At 36.1% G+C, this 19,171-nt stretch overlaps 1 protein-coding gene across 4 annotated transcripts in view; it reads right to left on the reverse strand.

Moving 5' to 3' along the window:
• The window catches only part of ANO5 (anoctamin 5), a 94,516-nt gene that overhangs the window by 49,792 nt on the left and 25,553 nt on the right, over nt 1-19,171 (reverse strand). For all 4 annotated transcript variants that reach the window (XM_066364394.1, XM_066364381.1, XM_066364389.1 and 1 more), the window contains 4 exons: nt 17,636-17,749; nt 11,694-11,762; nt 9,996-10,280; nt 3,734-3,847 (listed from right to left, as the gene is read on the reverse strand). In XM_066364394.1, the coding sequence (XP_066220491.1) occupies nt 3,734-3,847; nt 9,996-10,280; nt 11,694-11,762; nt 17,636-17,749 (582 nt within the window). The remainder of the gene's footprint in view (nt 1-3,733; nt 3,848-9,995; nt 10,281-11,693; nt 11,763-17,635; nt 17,750-19,171) is intronic.

A 19,171-nucleotide genomic window follows, 5' to 3' on the forward strand; every position in this document is an offset into this window, starting at 1 on the left:
GCCCATGGCATTTTTTATAATTCATAATCTTCTAGAAATTGTTTTTACCCCAGGGATAAAATATAGTGGAGGGGAAAAGAGCAGGGGTTGGAGGAACTGGAATGATGGCTTCACCTACACTGACACTCCTGTTAAAAACTTCTATTTATTTTAGAAAATTCATTTTGGAAATTCCTTATACAAAACATATCAATGAAAATCAACTAACCAGTGTTGAACTGACTAGAGTCAATTACCATACCATGGAATAAATACTGACAGAGGAAAGCTGACACAATAGTTTAAGTTCTGGAAAAGGGAGAGTTTGGCTTTGGGTTTTTGAGAACTATTACAGCAACATTACCTTCAAAAACATGAGCAATAATTTAGATGCCACTTGTTTAAACAGAAATACTTGGTTTGTCCTATATTCCTAAGAAATGTGTTTCTCGAAAAGAGATTAGTCATTAAAAAGTCTTCTATAAAAATATAGTTAAAATGACCATATTAATCAAAGCAATATACAAATTTAATGCAATTCCAAGCAAAATTCCAATGTCATTTTTTAAAGAAATGGAACAAAAAATCATCAGGTTTATATGGAACCATAAAAAACCCCAAATAGCCTAAGTAATCCTAAGGAAAAAAAAGTGAAACTGGGGACATTAAAATACTTCAAATTATACTACAGAGCCATGATAATTAAAACAGCATGGTATTGGTAGAAAAATAGACACTCAGACGAATGGAACAGAATAGAGAGCCCAGAAATAAAACCACATATATATGGTCAAATCATCTTTGATAAAGGAGCCAAGAACACACAATGGAGAAAAGAAAGCCTCTTCAATAAATGGTGCTGGGAAAACTGGAAGGCCACGTGCAAAAGAATGAAACTCGACTATGGTTTGTCTCCTTGTACCAAAATTAATTCAAAATGAATCCAAGACCTAACTATAAAATCTGAAACAATAAAATACATAGAAGAAAACACAGGTTCTAAACTCATGGACCTTGGCCATATAGAACCTTTTATGAATTTGACTCCAAAGGCAAGGGAGGTGAAGGTAAAGATAAATGAGTGGGACTACATCAGACTAGGAAGCTTTTGCACAGCAAAAGAAACTAACAACAAAACAGACAGCTAACTAAATAGGAGATATTTTTGAACAACAGCTCAGATAAGGGGCTAATATCCAAAATATATGAAGAACTCACAAAACTCAAAAACAAACAAGCAAACAATCCAATAAAAAAATGGAAAGAGGACATGAACAGACACATCTCCCAAGAAGAAATACAAATGGCCAATAGATATATGAAAGGATGCTTATCTTCATTAGCTATTAGAGAAATGCAAATCAAAACTACAAAGAGATACCATTTCACACCTGTCAGATTAACTTTTATCAACGAGACAGGTAATAACAGCCTGACCAGGCGGTGGCGCAGTGAATACAGCATCAGACTGGGATGCGGATGATCCAGGTTCGAGACCCCGAGGTCACCAGCTTGAGCACAGGCTCATCTGGTTTGAGCAAAAGCTTACCAGCTTGGACCCAAGATCACTGGCTCGAGCAAGGGGTTACTCGGTCTGCTGTAGCCCCACAGTCAAGGCACATATAAGAAAGCAATCAATGAACAACTAAGGTGTCGCAACAGAAAACTGATGATTGATGCTTCTCATCTCTCTCTGTTCCTGTCTGTCTGTCCCTATCTATCCCTCTCACTCTCTCTGTCTCTGTAAAAAAAAAAAAAAAAAAAAAAAGGTAATAACAAATGTTGAAATGTTGGAGAGGCTGTGGAGAAAAAGGAACCTTTATTCACTGTTGTTGGGAATGTAAAGTAGTACCACCATTACAGAAGAAAGTACTGTGGTTCCTCAAAAAATTAAGAATAGAACTACCATATGACCCAGCAATCCCTCTACTGGGTATATACCCACAAAACTCAAAAACACTGGTACGTAAAGACACATGCAGCCCCATGTTCACTGCAGCATTGTTCACAGTGGCCAGGACATGGAAATAACCAAAAATCCCTTCAACAGAAGATTGAATAAAGAAAATGTGGTACATATATACTATGGAATACTACTCAGCCATAAGAAATAATGACATAGGATCGTTTAAGACAATATGGATAGACCTTGATAACATTATAATGAAATAAGTAAATCAGAAAAAACTAAGAACTGTATGATTTCATACATAGGTGGGACACAAAATTGAGACTCATGGATATAGATAAGAGTGCAATGGTTACCAGGGGGAGGGAAGAGAAGAGATGGAGGGGGTGGTGGGAAGGGAGGGGCATAAAGAAAACCAAATGAAGGGTGAAGGAGGACGATTTGACTTTGGGTGATGAGTATACAACATAATCGAATGTTAAAATGATCTGGAGATGTTTTCTCTAAATCTATGTGCTCTAGGTGACCAATGTCACCCCATTAAAATTGTCTAAATAAAATTATTTTAAAAAATTAAATAAGAAAGTCTTCTATAAGTATAGAAGAATAAAACAGAAATAAAGAAACAAAAGTTCTAAGGGATAATCTCAAAATAGTTTATATATATTTAGTCATATTGATGTCCGCTGCCAATGGTGGAGATATTTAGACTTGTAATATCTATAAGGAAAGGTTTCCCTTAGAAACCCCCAGAAACTACGCGGTCAAACTTTTCAGGATTGGTTGAATGGGTGCATCATATAACATGTCAGTTCTTCATTGAACTTATAAAGCTCAATCGTTTTGTAAAATGATCCTACAGCCTCAAGAAATCATTCTTCTGAATCTCAGTTATTGGTCTAAATCATTTTATGGACTGGAGTCTTTCTTGATCTAAAGCTGTACACATGCTTTATTTCCCAGAAATGCCTAGTCTGTGAGTGATTCATGGATGTGTTCCAGTAATACCTAACAGAATGTTTTACATATAATTAAAACAAATTATGACTTTGAAGAATGAATATACAAATGCATTTAGTGCATGCATGTAATTTAAGTTCTTTACAACTTTAAAACTTTATAAATGAGAAAAGATCTGATCAATTCAGATTGAAATTCCAAATATTGTGTTCTAAAATATTCTTTTATCATAACTGCTATTTTTTTTAACTTTTTTTTTTTTTTTTTTTTTTACAGAGGCAGAGATAGACAGGGACAGACAGACAGGAATGGAGAGAGATGAGAAGCATCAATCATCAGTTTCTCGTTGCGCGTTGCGACTTCTTAGTTGTTCATTGATTGCTTTCTCACATGTGCCTTGACCGTGGGCCTTCAGCAGACCGAGTAACCCCCTGCTGGAGCCAGGGACCTTGGGTCCAAGCTGGTGAGCTCTTTGCTCAAGCCAGATGAGCCCACGCTCAAGCTGGCGACCTCGGGGTCTCGAACCTGGGTCCTTCCGCATCCCAGTCCGACGCTCTATCCACTGCGCCACCACCTGGTCAGGCCATAACTGCTATTTTTAATATAGGTCCTAAAGAAAAATTATGAGCAAAAAATTTCCTCAAAATGCATTTATTTCGATTAAAACCTCAGTGTGAAGAGATACTGACTATGTGTTTCAGCATTGCTGGTACAGCTCTCAGCTGGGAACAAGGGAGCCTTCGGGGTTGTGCCTAACATGTGAGAGAATTAAGCAACCGATCAAAAAGAGAAAGCAGATAGAAGTTTCTCACATCCAACAAGGCAACCTCTGAATGTAGGAGAGGGATAACGGGCTCAGCATTCGAAAACCCAGCTAATACTTACATCATGGAGTGGATAGGCAGATGAGTAAGTGTGAGAATTTAGCAGCCTTTCAATCCCAAACCTTTTCTTCCCATCTTCAGTGCCAAAAGGACATCGTGAGAGAATATAATAAACCTACAACATAAGCACAAAGAGACACAACTTAACTTGACGTTTTTCAATTTTCAACCATAATTTAACGATGTCTGTTTTGTCTGAATGTAGATAGGTGAATGTAGATAGGTAGGGACTCTGAAGGAACCTTCCCTTTGTTGTTTGCAGAGGGTGAGGGCTATGTGGAGTTTACAGGCATTTCAGGTCCTGGATATGAGAGCCTCTATTCCCTTGAGAAAAGCAGAGAATTAATCGGAACTTATTTTGCTTCTACTGTCCCAAGCTCCTCTAAGAGTCCCTTGTGCCAGAATCCCCACTATAATTAGGGCTTCACTACTAACACTCCAACTAGGTGAATCCAATTGAGGGAATATGGAGCAGATTTGACGCTTGTGCAAGCTATCCTGAATATTTCAATTAATTACTCCGCTAATTTATTCAGGGTGTTTTCCAGCTACCTTAATTTATTAAGATCACTTATATCATTAGATCAGCTTTCTCCTCCTTTTAATTTGGGCTTTGATGTCCCTCAGCTCTTGTATTTGTTAATTCAGTTTTACCTGCTTTGTGTGTTCTAGGAACTTTTCAGAGTTTCTGCTTTTTTGATTATTGAATTTGTTAGTACTGTTTTAGATGTACAATACTATATTTTCCTTCTCCCTATTTTTTATATTTCATCTTTTAAGAAAGTGTTGATTGGAATGGTTGCTGTCCCTAAATCACCATTATCTAATCTGGTTATTCACTTTAAGGGCAAACTTAATGTTCCACCTTGGTAAATAAATCATAATTTATGTAAGGTAGTTTTAATTTCTATAAATAATGTGAGAAATATTAACTTAGAAAAGATTCACCAAAATAAGAATTCTGTCTTATGTTGTTAATAAAATGAAAATTTTTACTCTACCAGATTTTTTTTTTCGAAGTGGGGTAGGGAGACAGACTCCCACATGCGCTTGACCGAGATCCACCTGGCATGCCCACCAGGGGGTGATGCTCGGCCCCCTGGAGCATTGCTCTGCTGCAATGGGAGCCATTCTAGTGCCTGAGGCAGAGGCCATAGAGCCATCCTCAGTGCCTGGGCCAACTTTGCTCCAATGGAGCCTTGGCTGTGGGAGGGGAAGAGAAAGACAGAAAGGAAGGAGAAGGGGAGGGGTGGAGAAGCAGATGGGCGCCTCTCCTGTATGCCCTGGCCAGGAATCGAACCCTGGACTTCCACACTCCGGGCTGATGCTTTACCACTGAGCAAACCAGCCAGGGAACTCTACCAGACAGGAAGGCATTATAAAACTATGGAAATAAATTCAGCAAGGTATTGTCAAATAAAAACAAATCCAGACTTAGAAAAGGAAAAGCTTTTACTTAAAAAGATTATTCTAAGGTAGCCTGACCTGTGGTGGCGCAGTGGATAAAGCATCGACCTGGAAATGCTGAGGTTGCCGGTTCAAAACCCTGGGCTTGCCTGGTCAAGGCACATATGGGAGTTGATGCTTCCAGCTCCTCCCCCCCTTCTCTCTCTCTGTCTCTTCTCTCTCTCTCTGTCTCTCCCTCTCCTCTCTAAAAAAATGAATAAATAAATTAAAAAAAAAAGATTATTCTAAGGTAGACTGGCAGTAGGGAGATCTGTGAACATCTCCAAAGTTAGGCAGGAACGGGGTTCTCTCACAGGGAGAAAGAAGCCAGGTTCAGGGAGGTTCTTTCTTTGTGTTAAGGAAAGGCTATTCTACATGTCAACATCAGCTCAGGTTGAAGGTAAGTCAAAGTTTAGGGCCCTATGGGAAAGAAAGGAGTTTAATTGAAGTTTGGTCAATTCAGCTAACAAGCACTTTGTTTTTAGGAATCAATGATGATAAATAATTCAGCTAAACTTTCATGAAATAAAGAGTGGGAATGTAAAGAGCCCAAGTATGACACTCATTACTAGAAAGATATAATCAAGGGGAAAAATCATGAGAGTAACTATAGGTGTATAAGAACGGAAATTTCTCTGGTGCCAAAAGGAACTGAGACTTCCTCCTACTCCCTTTTCTTGGAGCATTTCCTACAGAATGCCTCTAATTATCAATTCTTTCTCTCTTTGATTTACGTGTTTTTAAAAGCTAATTAAGTCTCAGGCCAGGAGTGAGTTTTCTAGGAGCTGTCTCTTTTAAATGTAAACATCAAGAAACATAGCATCTCAGTCTTCCCATGTGTATGGGAGCATATATCCTGGGCCCCTGCCTACCAGGTATAACTATCTGTTTGACAGAGAGCTATGAGAAGTTTTATTTTTTGGATAAAGACAACTATCCCAGATGAGCACTTCAATTACCAGGTGAATTTAGGATGAACAATGTGGCAAATGCTTTTGCCAAGTCATACTGGGAACGGGGGAAGGGTATCTATGAATATTCTTTAAGTTACTTGGGGAAGGGTGGTTCTCTATAGTAAGCAGTAACCCAGGATAAGAAGTGCGGGGCATTTCTTTAACCGTCTCTGTTTTCTAGAACTACAGAACTCAGGTCAAGTTCAACATGTCAGTATTGATACAAAAAATAGAGGTCAAATGTAGAATCAAGCCCATTTGTAGAACTATCACTATATAGATACTTAAGTTATGACAAAGGTAGAATTTTAAATATTATTAAAAATTATTGAATGCTTTAGTAATTGGTACAAATTAAATGACTATACATATTGGGGGAAATGGACTTCATCTCGCACCATGCACAAAAATTAATTCCAGGTGGGTTGTAGCTCTCAATTTCAAAAGTAAAATAAAACAACTCCTAGAAGATAATAAAGAAAATTAACTTCATGATTTTAAGTAGTAAATTTTAAGAGCATTATCCATGAGGGATTGAGAAAGTGGACTGCATTAAAATTAAAAACATCTGTTTATCAAAAGAAACCATTAAAAGGAAAAAGGAAAGCACAAAGTAGGAAAAATTCAGTAAAATATATAGTGAATAAAGGGCTCATATAAAAATATATGAATAGTTCTTACAAGTCAATAAAGGATAACCTAATTGAAAAACCAGTAAGAGACTTTGGCGGAGATTTCATAAAAGTGCACATGAAATGCCCAATAAACATACACGGAGATCATCCTCATGTCTATCAGAGAAATGCAAATTAAAACCATAACAACACATGCACAAATAAATTGCCATACAAAGCAATACAAATGAATGGACACAAGCTCTTGCAAAGCTAGGTTAATCACCCAGATAAATGCTGAGCCAAATGCTATGTGAATTTTCTATTTTAATTTAAAAACAGGATAAACTGATCTCTGCTATAAGAAGTTAGAGCTGACCTCTGCTGAGGAGAATAGGAATAGTGATTGGGAGAAGGCACTCAGGCTTCTGGGGTGCTAGATTCGATTTTCCCTTTTGATGTGAGTACTAGTTACATGGCTGTACATATTGTGATAATTCAGTGAGGTGTATGTACACTTACGACTTGTGGGTCTGTCTCTATTTATGCTACCAGGATTCTAAATTAGTACCTCTTTTTATAAAGTATGACAGTGCAATATAAATCAAACTTCAAATGTGCATGCCTTTAGATCCAGAAGTTTTACATGTGATATCCATTTTGTAGAAAAATTTACAGATATGCTGAAATATGTAAGTACTAGATTGAAAACTGCAGAACTGTTTGTATATAATATCATAAGAGTTGGAAACAAACTCAATAGCCATCAGAAGTGGAAATGTTTAATAAAATTATACCTACATAAGATGTTACAAAATACATATTGTGAAGGGAATATGTCATAATGGTTGTGAAGATACCCTGAAAAGTAAGAAATTCTATACCAATGTAAAATGCTCTTATAATACTGTTCCATTTGTACATACATAAACTATGATGTTCTAGATAAGGATAGCAAGGAAAGGACTTTTATACATTAACTTCCCAAACAACTTCCTTGATAGAGCAAGAATAATATTGCTCTAGGAAGGGAAATTGTGCTTTAATGCTAAATTAAGCAAAGGTGTTGACATACTTTACTAAGAACAAGTAAAGATAAATTAATGCTGACATTTCCATTTCTGATCAGATTCCTAATTTGTTCCTACAGGTTCATTGGTTAGTAACAAAGATATCTGAAGTACTTTACAGTTTGCAGAGTGTCTCATATACATTCTTTCATGTCATTTTCCCAATAATTACAGTATTATCATCTCCATTTTAAGACAGGTTATCTTATTTAGAAAGTAGCAGAGTTCTGACTTGAAATGAGGAATTCTGATTCCAAGTCATGTGCTCTTTATTCCCTTACAGGATTCATAAAAATGAACTTTCATGAATTTGCATTTTTGGTTGTCTCCTAGGATTGCTGTTGTTTTTTAATCCTGGTAAGAAAGGGGAGATAATTTTTAGTTTGTGGATTCACACTTTTATACATTAATTCGAGGCATTACATTTTAATATTCCTGTCAGTAAATTTTTATATAATAGATGTAGGAACTAGAAAAAATTATTATTTCAAAATCCTCCTTAGACACTTAAGAGTACTGAACCTAAAGGGAATGAAGTCTCTAATTGCTCGGGCAAACAGAGGAAGTAAAACCAAGGGGAAGGGCCAGTGATTGCTAGAACCCTGGTAATGACAATAACCCTTTGAGTAGTAGAAATGTTCATGTATGTCCTCGTGCCTCCTGACCACCCAGATAATAAAATTTTTTATTTTAAAAATGTGTAAGTTGTGGTGGCGCAGTGGATCAAGCTTTGACCTGGAATGCTGAGGTTGCTGGTTCAAATCCCTGGGCTTGCCTGGTCAAGGCACATATGGGAGTTGATGCTTCCTTCTCCTCCCCCCCTTCTCTCTCTCTCTCTCTCTCTCTCTCTCTGTCTCTGTCTCTTTTAAAATGAATAAATAAAAATAATTTTTAAAAAATGTGTAAGTCGCCTGACCAGACTGTGGCGCAGTGGATAGAGCATCGAACTGGGATGTGGAGAACTCAGGTTCAAGACTCCAAGGTCACCAGCTTGAGCGCAGGCTCATCTGGTTTGAGCAAAGCTCACCAGCTTGGACCCAAGGTCGCTGGCTTGAGCAAGGGGTTACTCAGTCTGCTGAAGGCCCATGGTCAAGGCACATATGAGAAAGCAATCAATGAACAACTAAGGTGTCGCAACAAAAAACTGATGATTGATGCTTTTCATCTCTCTCCATTCCTGTCTGTCCTTATCTATCCCTCTTTCTGCCTCTGTCTCTGTAAAAAAAATAAAAATAAAAAAATGTATAAGGCAACATTAAAAAAAGGCAAATGTATGTTCTTCTTATTTCCATAAATTGGTTATCAAACAAACATAATTTTAAGTTAATAAAACTGGAACTGGAACTAATTTCATTTTTTGAAAAAAAACTCACTCCAGGGGGTCAGCAAGCATGAAAAAACTCACTATGTTAATAGGCAACGAATAGCAGAGGTAAGAGCAACAAAGAACCTGAATTTTTTTTTCCTCTAAAATCACATCAATAATAATATCTAACACTACTGAGAGCTGAGTATATCCCAGAAACTGTTCGAAGCCTTTTATACCTAAACTCAATGAATTCTCAGGGTAACCTATGAGGTAGATATCATTCCTATCTTAACACAAAAATACTATGGCACAGAAACTGTGATTCGTTACCTTAGACTATAAATGGAGAGGAAATATTATTATTCAAAAAACTGAAAATGGTTTTAAATGAAAAGAAAAAGTACTGAGGTTTCTCAAATGCTACACACACACACACACACACACACACACACACACACACGGCAATTAAAGCATTCCATTTCCAATTGAAATGAGCAGTATTCCTCATACGGATGCACTGAATTTACAAAACTAAACTCTAAGATCATTAAACCATCACACAAAGATCTTATAAAATAAAAGTCCTGTCTCCCATTTAAATGTTTTCATCAGCACTGCCTGGTGCCTTTTTCATTACTATGTCCACAATGTCAACCATTCATTTTTAAACAACAGTTAGATGAGTACGGAAGTCAACACATCTAAGTGGAACAAGCAGACTTTCAAACTTGACCGATGTCACTAAATAAATTATCAAAATTTACTCAGAAACACCTTGCAGACATTGTACTGCGCATGCACACATATCAAAGAAAACACAGGCAAGCCTCCCTGACTTGAAGGGATGTACCCAAAGGTCTTCTCAACCTACAATTCTGTTTCTTGATGAGGACGGAAAGAAGCTTGACTTGTCTTCAATGAGGAAGAGTTCCTGGCGATAGCGGCTGAACTGGGCGGTGAAATACTCAGGGTGAGGATGCTTCACATTCCTTGCGAGCTTCAGAGGCCCAAGTAGAAAGCTGAAGGGGATCGTCTCCGGTCGGGGAATATCACTCTCCTTAATAGGCATCTTGATTCCCAGCACTTCAGCGTAAGTAACTAACACCTCCCAAGGGGCATGGATCTTGACAAAGTACGTTCTTCCATCTTCAGAGTTCTGTGTAAGGAGGCAAAATAACAGAATGTGCACTGATCTGTCTGTTATGGAGCTAATTAAGAAAAAGAAACAAAACTGTATAAAATCATGAACAAATTAAACATGTCCTAGAATTTTCAACTGATTGAAATTTTTCAGCAAAACTTTCAGAAGAGCAAATGCTCAAAACAGTTATGTACTCTATATTATGTTTACATATACATATATGTATATGTTGTGTGTGTGAGAGAGAGAAAGAGAGAAAGAGAGCGAGAGAGAGAGAGAGAGAGAGAGAGAGAGAAATACAAAGATAATATTTTTAAAATATATTTCAGGATCAATAGCCAGAGATGTGTCTAGGTAATTGCTTAAGTGTTTAGCAATTAGCCATGCACTCAAAATTGTGCTTAAGGTGTATGCAGGATACACACACAAAGTATAAGGTGCTCTCACTTTTTACCTAGCTTCCATGTATAGCCTATACCTAGAGGAAGAACTTCAGTTAATAAGAGTTCATTATACAGGAAAATAATTATGTTATAGGTTGTGTGGTATAATACATACTTACTAGTTCAGTAAAAACAGGGATAAATAAGAACTACAGAGTATTAATTTAGAACTAGAGAGTATTAGAGTTTAATAGACACAGTAGAATCTTAAATATGTCTTTACAAACAGTTTTGAAGGAAATTCTAGAAAACCAGTAAATGGTAGGGGAGTTTTAAAAGAAACACTTTGTTAGATACATGAGTAGAAAATGTTCCTTGGCTTAAATATTAGTTATGTTACAAATCAGCCGTTAACTAGATCAGGTGCCAGATTACAGGCAGACTTCACAATGAAACAGATAATGAAACAAAAACCATGTCTTCAACTTTCTTTGTATCCTGAATAGAACTATTTACAACATCTATTTTTTTTCCCCTTAGTGAAACAGAAAGAGAGAGAAAGAGAGAGAGGCAAACAGGAAGGGAGAGAGATGTGAAGCATCAACTCGTAGTTGCGTCACTTTAGTTGTTCAGTGATTACTTCTCATTCCTGCCTTAACTGGGGAGTTCCTGCTGAGCTAGTGACCTTTGATCCTACACTCAAGCTGGTGAGCTTGTGCTCAAACTAGATGAGCTTGCGCTCAAGCCGGCAATCTTGAGGTTTTGAACCTGGAACCTTAGTGTCCCAGGTCGACACTCTACACACTGTACCACCACCAGTCAGGCATATTTATGTCTATTTTTAAAATGTTCCACTCGTTATCTCATAGAGCAAGACCAACTCACCTGAACAAGCACATTCATTACCATTCCCAGGGAACACATCTGTAGCCAAAAAAACTATTGTATTACCCCCAAGCATAAAGTTTATCTAGGCAAAGGCCAGAAGAGAAGAAATAAAAGCACTTAAAATACCAAGATTCTGGTATAAATTAACTACTTTTACCATTTTGTCTTCAATTTCCAATTCAAGACCTGTTTTTCTGAGATTTTCTTCAAACTCTTTTCTTCTTTCCTATGCAAAAACAAACCAATAGCATTATGCAGAACACGTTTATTTACACAGTAATAAATAGACTTGTCATATCAAGACTACGCCTCCGATGTTCTCTGCCCCTCCATGGTTTCGTATAACAGTATATATTATAACAGTATATATTACCCCCATCTTAGTATCATGTGCTGCTTCTCACCTGGACTATAATTCGCTATATAACTAGAAAAATCCAACATATCTAGATATAATCTCCAGGAAATGTGCATGATCTCAATCTGAAAAAATACATACAACTTACCAAAATAACATATAAAACCTTAATAAACAGGGAAACAGATCATGCTCCTTGCTGGGAAGACATAGTATTACAAAAATAGCAGTACCCTTCAAATAAATGAGATACTTAATGCAATTTTAAGTCAGAACATCATTACAACTTTTAATTTTGAAAACTATAATAGCTTCACTTAGAAAAAGTAAAGCTACAAAAAATGAAATTAACAAACAAGTAGAACAAAAACATTCTCATAGATACAAAGAACATTTTAACAGTTACCAGATGGAAGGGAGGTTGGAGGATAAGTGGAAAAGGTGAAGGGATTAAGAAGTACAAATTGGTAGTTATAGGACAGTCTTGGGGATGTCAAGTATAGTATAGGGAGTATAGTCAATAATATTCTACTAACAATGTATTGTGTCAGATGGGTGCAAGATTTATCAGGATGATTATTTAGTAAGTGATATAATGTCTAATCACCCAGGTGTACACATGAAATGAATATAATAAGGTATGTCAACTATAATTGAAAAAATTTAAAAATAATTTAAAATAAAAGGTACATTAAAAAAAGTAAAATCAAATTAAATGCAAATAATCATTACTTATGAGCTTCAAAACTATGCACTGATTTCTAAAATAACTTTTGACTCTATGATTTAATGGTGAAAATTTTCATAATAAATGAAATTTTAAAAGACTTTATTAGAATAGTTAGAGGACATTCATCTTCAAATGGATATGTCCGCCTTCAAATATTTCAAACTCTACAAGGAATAAAAGATAATTTTAATGTGTTCTTTTTTGAATGTGTCCTTTCCAATGTTTACTACATGTTTGCTGCATCTGAGAGCAGGCCTGTGATATTGATGTAAATTCTCCTTTTCCAGCTACCCTTTCATAGCTGTGCTTCTCCCGTGTTACTGAAATAAGGCAGAGAAGAAACCAAAAATGGGGGAGGAGCATTAAAAATATTTCATCAGTACTGAAAAAGTGAGTAACTCTTCTCTCATTGCAGTAACAAATGTTTTTGTAAGTCATATAGTCACCAATTCTTAGAGTTCAACAAAATTAAAGGCAGGGAGAATATGATTGTTCGTACACAGAACATTAAAGATTAGTTTTATGATAAATCACTTTGTAACTTGTATAATTCAGAATTTCAAAAAAGATTAAAACTGCTAAAAATATGCTTTTTATTCCAATATACTTATTTATCTGAACAAGCTTAATTTACACTAACATATATGATATAAAAATAAAACAGTAGTAGCTGGGCCATCTCATTCTAGGAATAATTCTCATTCATCTATGAAAAAGAAAATATTTTTTACACTTGACCTTAGCCAACCGAGAAGTGATGGGAGAAATATTTATTCAAGTCCATCTGCCCATCTCATTAATTAATACATTTATGATGTGTTTACTTTTCATGTTTGATAATACTTGCCAAATTTTATAGTATGTTTATGATGTTTTACTGTTATACACTTGTATAATTGTAATAAAAAAAAAGATTAAGGCTTAGATTGTCATAGCTAAAGAAAATAATTTCAATGTAAATACATGTATAAAATGTAATGAACTTAAGATTGAGCAAAAATAAAAGACTATCAAAGACCCTGACCAGGCGGTGGCATAGTGCATAGAGCATTAATCTGGGATGCTGAGGATCCAGGTTCAAAACCACAAGGTCACCAGCTTAAGCGCTGGCTCATCTGGCTTGAGCAAGAGTTCATCAGCTTGAGCATGGTGTTGCTGGCTTGAACATGGGATCACAGACATGATGCAATGGTCATTGGCTTAAGCCCAAAGGTCGCTGGCTTAAAGCCCAAAGTCACTGGCTTGAGCAAGGGGTCACTGACTCAGCTAGAGCCCCCCGCCCCCAGTCAAGGCACATATGAGAAAGCAATCAATGAACAACTAAGGTGCCTCAACGAAGACTTGATGCTTCTTATCTCTCTCCCTTCCTGTTTGTCTCCCCTGTCTCGCTAAAAAAGAAAGAAAGAAAGAAAGAAAGAAAGAAAAAAACCTATCAACAATCAACAATAAAATATGTACATTAGGAAAAGTTTATGTGGAAAAAGTGTAACAGAAATTTTAGGTGAAGGGGAAAAATCAATGATGGTAGGTGTGAAATTTCCATGGCACTTCCTTTCTATGGATAAATGCTAAAAAGTGATTTAACTGGACCATTTATAACAAAGTATAAATTACATCCTTTGCAACTACTGAAATAGATGATGAATAATTGTGGATGGGGAAGACTTTCAGGTAGATCAGGCTTTGGGGGGAAGTTCAGGAATTCACTTAAGACCTGCCAAGTCTGAGATGTCCACGAGACTTGCAAGGAGAGCTGTGGGACAGATATATGGAAGAGAAGTACGGACCAAAAGTTAAACTTTGGAATTAGCACAGACATGGTTTTAAAACTGAGACAGGGTGTGTCACCAAAGTAATCAATGCAGTTTGAGAAAATAAGATTAAGAACTGGACCCTGAGGCACAACAGGAGTCAGGGAGAAGAAAAGATTGAAAAGGAACAACCAGTGAAATAGAAACATGAAGAGAATGTGGAGTCTTGGAAACGGAGTGAAAAACACCCACTAGAGAGAAGGGAATGGTGACCTGCAGCAAATGCTCCTCATAGGTCAGGTAAGATGAGGGCTCTGACTTAACCACTGGATTCATTTATATGAAGATCAGCAGTCATTGAGTGGAAGGCTTGATAAAAATGATTTTAAGAGAAAATTGGTCAGAAAGAAATTTAAGAAATGAGCTGGCAGGGAAATTGAGATCAAGGGTGGTTTCTGTTCTTGCATTTTTTTTCTTTTAATATGGAAGAATTAACAGCACATTTGTTTGTTCAAAGAAATGGTCCAGGAAAGAACAACACAAAATATAAGTTAAGAGAGAGAGGAAAGACTTGAGCAATATTCCCAAGTGTGGATCCAGAGAAGAGATAGCATGACAGACTTGAAACTGCAATCCTTAGAAGGGCCTGCCTGCAAGGGTGAGGCTGGTGTCTGCGAATTTGGTTTTCAGATGGTTCCCACCACTCCCATGAGTGATAAAAGTCACTCACTTTACCTTAACTGTTCGTACAATGTAGTTTATGTTAAACATCTGCTTTTCTTCTGAGACTGACATATTGTTATGTGCTAGGCAGAATGTGTATCAGCCCCCAATAAAATCCTAGACCACTGAGCCCTTAATGACCTTCCCTAGCACACAACACTTCCCATGCGATCAGAGGAATTAAGTGCATTCTGATTCCACTCAAAGAAAACTCTTGTAAGCTTGCTCCTGGTTTCCTCTGGACTTTGCCCCATGCGTCTTCCCCTTTGCTGATTTTCTCTGTATTATTCACTGCAATAAAACATAGCTATTGAGTATGACTATACACAGGGTCCTGTAAATCCTTCTAATAAATGACCGAACTTTGGGGTGGTCTTGGTGACTCCTGAATAGGAGGCAAAAAGAAATAGATCCAGGGCACAAGTGGAGGTGCTGGCTTTAGGTAGAAGAATAGTTTTTTCTATGGTGACAGGAAGAATGGCTGATTATACAGGTGAAGATGCGGAAGAAGGAACAGATGTGGTGATGGAAATTTAGAATGTCTTTCCTATTGACTTCCGTTAACCGAAGGAAGCAGAAAAGTGGTGTCAGCTAAGCTTGAAAATGAGGAAGAGGTATTGAAGGTGTGAGAAGAGAGAAAACATTTCAAATTTCTTTTTACGGATTTTACATTTCAAATTTCTTTTTAAAGATTTGATTTATTCATTTTAGAGAAGAGAGTGAGAGAAAGGAGAGAGAAGGGGGGAGGAGCAGGCAGCATCAACTGCCATATGTGTCTTGACCAGGCAAGCCCAGTGTTTTGAACCAGTGATGACATCAGTGTTCCAGGTCAATGCTTTATCCACTGTACTACCACAGGCCAGGCAAGAGAGAAAAGTTTTAAAAGTCATCCAGAAAAGTGGGAAGCAAAATAGAGTCAGGAAGTAAAGTATGATTGCCACAAAGTGTTAAGGATCTACATGAAGTCCAAGGGCACAAATATGAGGTAAAATCAGTAAGCAATTTGCTTGTCTTTCTTTCTGCATGCTTCTGGCATAGAGTCGGTAGAAAACTGGGATTATCTAAAGTTGTTGTTTTGCCAAGTAAATATAATTGAGAGGGGCAAGGGATTTGATGGCCTAAGTAATAAAGAAATTACATCTGTTGACATGAGATTTAAGTGGGATGTAAAATAAAGAGGTAGATATGAAAAAGCAGTAAAAAGCTGGTAAGATCATTGTATCTCATGTGGTACAGCTGAAAAAAGAATGCTATTGGTCAGAAAGATTCGAAGGGTTGGTCAAACAGCTGAATGTCTGCAGAGGGATTATAAAGAGTTGCAGTTATCACCAGTGATGTGTTCTAGGGGAGTGAATTGCTGAGTTAGAGACTAAGAAAATTAGAAAAGGGAGTTCAAGGAACAAAGAGGTTAGGATGCCAAAATAATCATCAATCTATGCATTGAGATTATCATTAATTTAAAAAAATATATTGGTGGAGAGAGTAAACCAGGGGCTAAATTGTTGAGAAATAAAAGGAAGACCCAGGGACAGATTAATGACAGCACAAGGCATGGTAGTGACAACTCAGATGAGCTTTAAAGTGCAGGAATTTTAGGGATAAGAGAGAGAATGAAAAGTGATCAAGAATAAGCTACAAGCAGGGCAGACATTTATTCATCTCTAGAGAAAGACTCTATACAGAAGATACAACCACTGCTTGAGAGGACTGTTGGGGAAGGTTGGCACCTCAACGAAGAGCCGGGTGTGAAGGGACCATTCAGAGAAAAGGTGAAAATGATGACAGTAAATAAATTTCAGAGACTTGGTAGGAGAGTTTCTAGAAAAAAGATGAAAGGGACAGAAATGGGTATGAACAGGGTTTTATGGGGATCATATCTATAGGTTTTTATTTTTATATGACATTTCTTATGCATTCCAGTAAATATGTATATAACTTACACATATGAATTAATGTATTAATTCATTATTTGAAATATATAATAATTATCAAAGCATCCAATATGCTCCAATATTGTTCTAGGCATGGGTATACAGCAATGAATAAGACAATGTCCTTGGTCTTCTGAACTTAATTTATGGTGTTTGCCACAGTAAACAAGTAAAAAAATAAAATAAGTTCAGAAACAAAAATGTTATAATACAAAGAAAATAAGGTAAGGAACAGAGCATAATCTAAAGGCTATTTCAGATATAGTGGATTAATAAAAATTGAAACAAAAATTGCGTACAAAAGATATACATTATATTTAGACATATAATTCAAATTTTAGAGGTCACATTTAATACTTAAAGCAAACTATATAAAAACATATCAATAATTTAGAAGAAGAAAAAGAAGTGTCCAAAATGTCCAAAACATAAAATTGACTTCATATATCATTTCTTAGGCTGCCTGCTTTGTCGTTTTCTTATTCAGCTTTCAGTAACACTTCAGAGACCTCTGATTTTTATGATAGAACTCATTGGCAACCTCCCTGTCCAAGGACAGAATGTGCTTTGTTTTATTATTCCCGTTCCGTTCACATAAGTACTTACCGCCTTTGTTTCTCCATCTTTCCTTACATCATCCACATAGGAAAGCACAAAATCAATCTGCCTAATCCCATCTCGGAAAAAGATAGAGTCTTTGCTTTGTTTATCTTTATCAAACTGCAGGAGACATGAATAACAGGACTTTAAATTATAGTTTTATGTTCAAATGGTAAAAACATGGTATCTTCATAAGCTAAAAATCTGGTCATCATCTAATTTTTCTCAGTTCTGAAATTACAGATGACAAATAACAAGAGTTCGATCAACAGAAAATTATGCTTGTTTTAGAAAATGAAGTTCCATAAAGGAGATATATATTAAACAACAAAGACTCAAGATGAAGTAAATATATTAACAGCATGCACATACAACAAAAAGATGAAATTATACCCAAATATAAAATGAATATTATGTATTCATTGGTCTCAAAAATGCATATTCACAGAGACTTGTTATCTTCATTAAACAACATGCTAATTAGTTCAACAAATAATGGTCACACACTATTTTAGGGGTAATTCATTATAAACCAATTAAAGAATATCACTATAAAAATATACTTATAATTAATGCCTACATTATGATTTTATAAAGTTGCCACTTTCTAATTGAACTTTTGAAGGGGTAAGATAAAATCAAGGTGCAGTTAAAAATTAGGAAGCAAGTAGCTTGCTGGCTTCACTACAAGTAAAGGTTCATGCACATCTCTTTTCAACATTAATTTCTTAGGTGAGCCAAAATCAATCCTTAGTTTAAATTTGTGTTATCAATTCTCTCAGTGTAGTAATCAAACTTTCAAATTCAACTTTCACATATTATATAATTCATTAGTGCAAAAACACTAGAGAGCTTCAGGACGAAGGGATTTTATGTTTGATTGATTCAGTCTTCTTCATAGTTTATATGTCATATATATTATAATAACTAAGACTTGAAATAGACCCCATATAATATTTAGATGATGCAAACAGGTAGGCAGTGGACGTCAGTGACCTCTCTAACCTTGTGATACAGAGATAATATAGACAACTTTGCAGTTCCTGTATCTAATCTCTGAATGAAGAACTAGATTTTTTTAAATTTTCATAACTAGTATTTATATTAGTTTATGAATTTCTTTTATGGTACTCTATGCTGTTTTTCACCAAGTCAGCCCAGGCAGTCCTCCCATAAAAAGGAATTAATGTAGATCATTCATGTATAAATAAGACAAAAATCTCATGTATGATCTGTGGTCTATGAGCAGAGTAACTGCATTTTATCTATATGACCTCAGAGACAACGTATCTGAGAAGGACGTAGCCCCTGATGCACAGAAGAAAATGAGTGGAAAACAGATTAAGGAAAAAAAAGTATTTAGGGGTCTAAAGATTACATATCAAAATTTAGTAACTCAAATGTTATGACTTAAGTTCTCTGTACCCAAAGGATTACATACTCATCTTTTTTTCCCCAAAAGAATGTAAAATAACCTGAGAAAACTCAAACTGTTATCTTATACCTTGATTATAAATCACTACAAAAGTAATAGTAAACAAA

This window comes from Saccopteryx leptura, chromosome 1 (assembly GCF_036850995.1).
Source record: "Saccopteryx leptura isolate mSacLep1 chromosome 1, mSacLep1_pri_phased_curated, whole genome shotgun sequence".
In the NCBI taxonomy this organism is placed as follows: domain Eukaryota; kingdom Metazoa; phylum Chordata; class Mammalia; order Chiroptera; family Emballonuridae; genus Saccopteryx; species Saccopteryx leptura.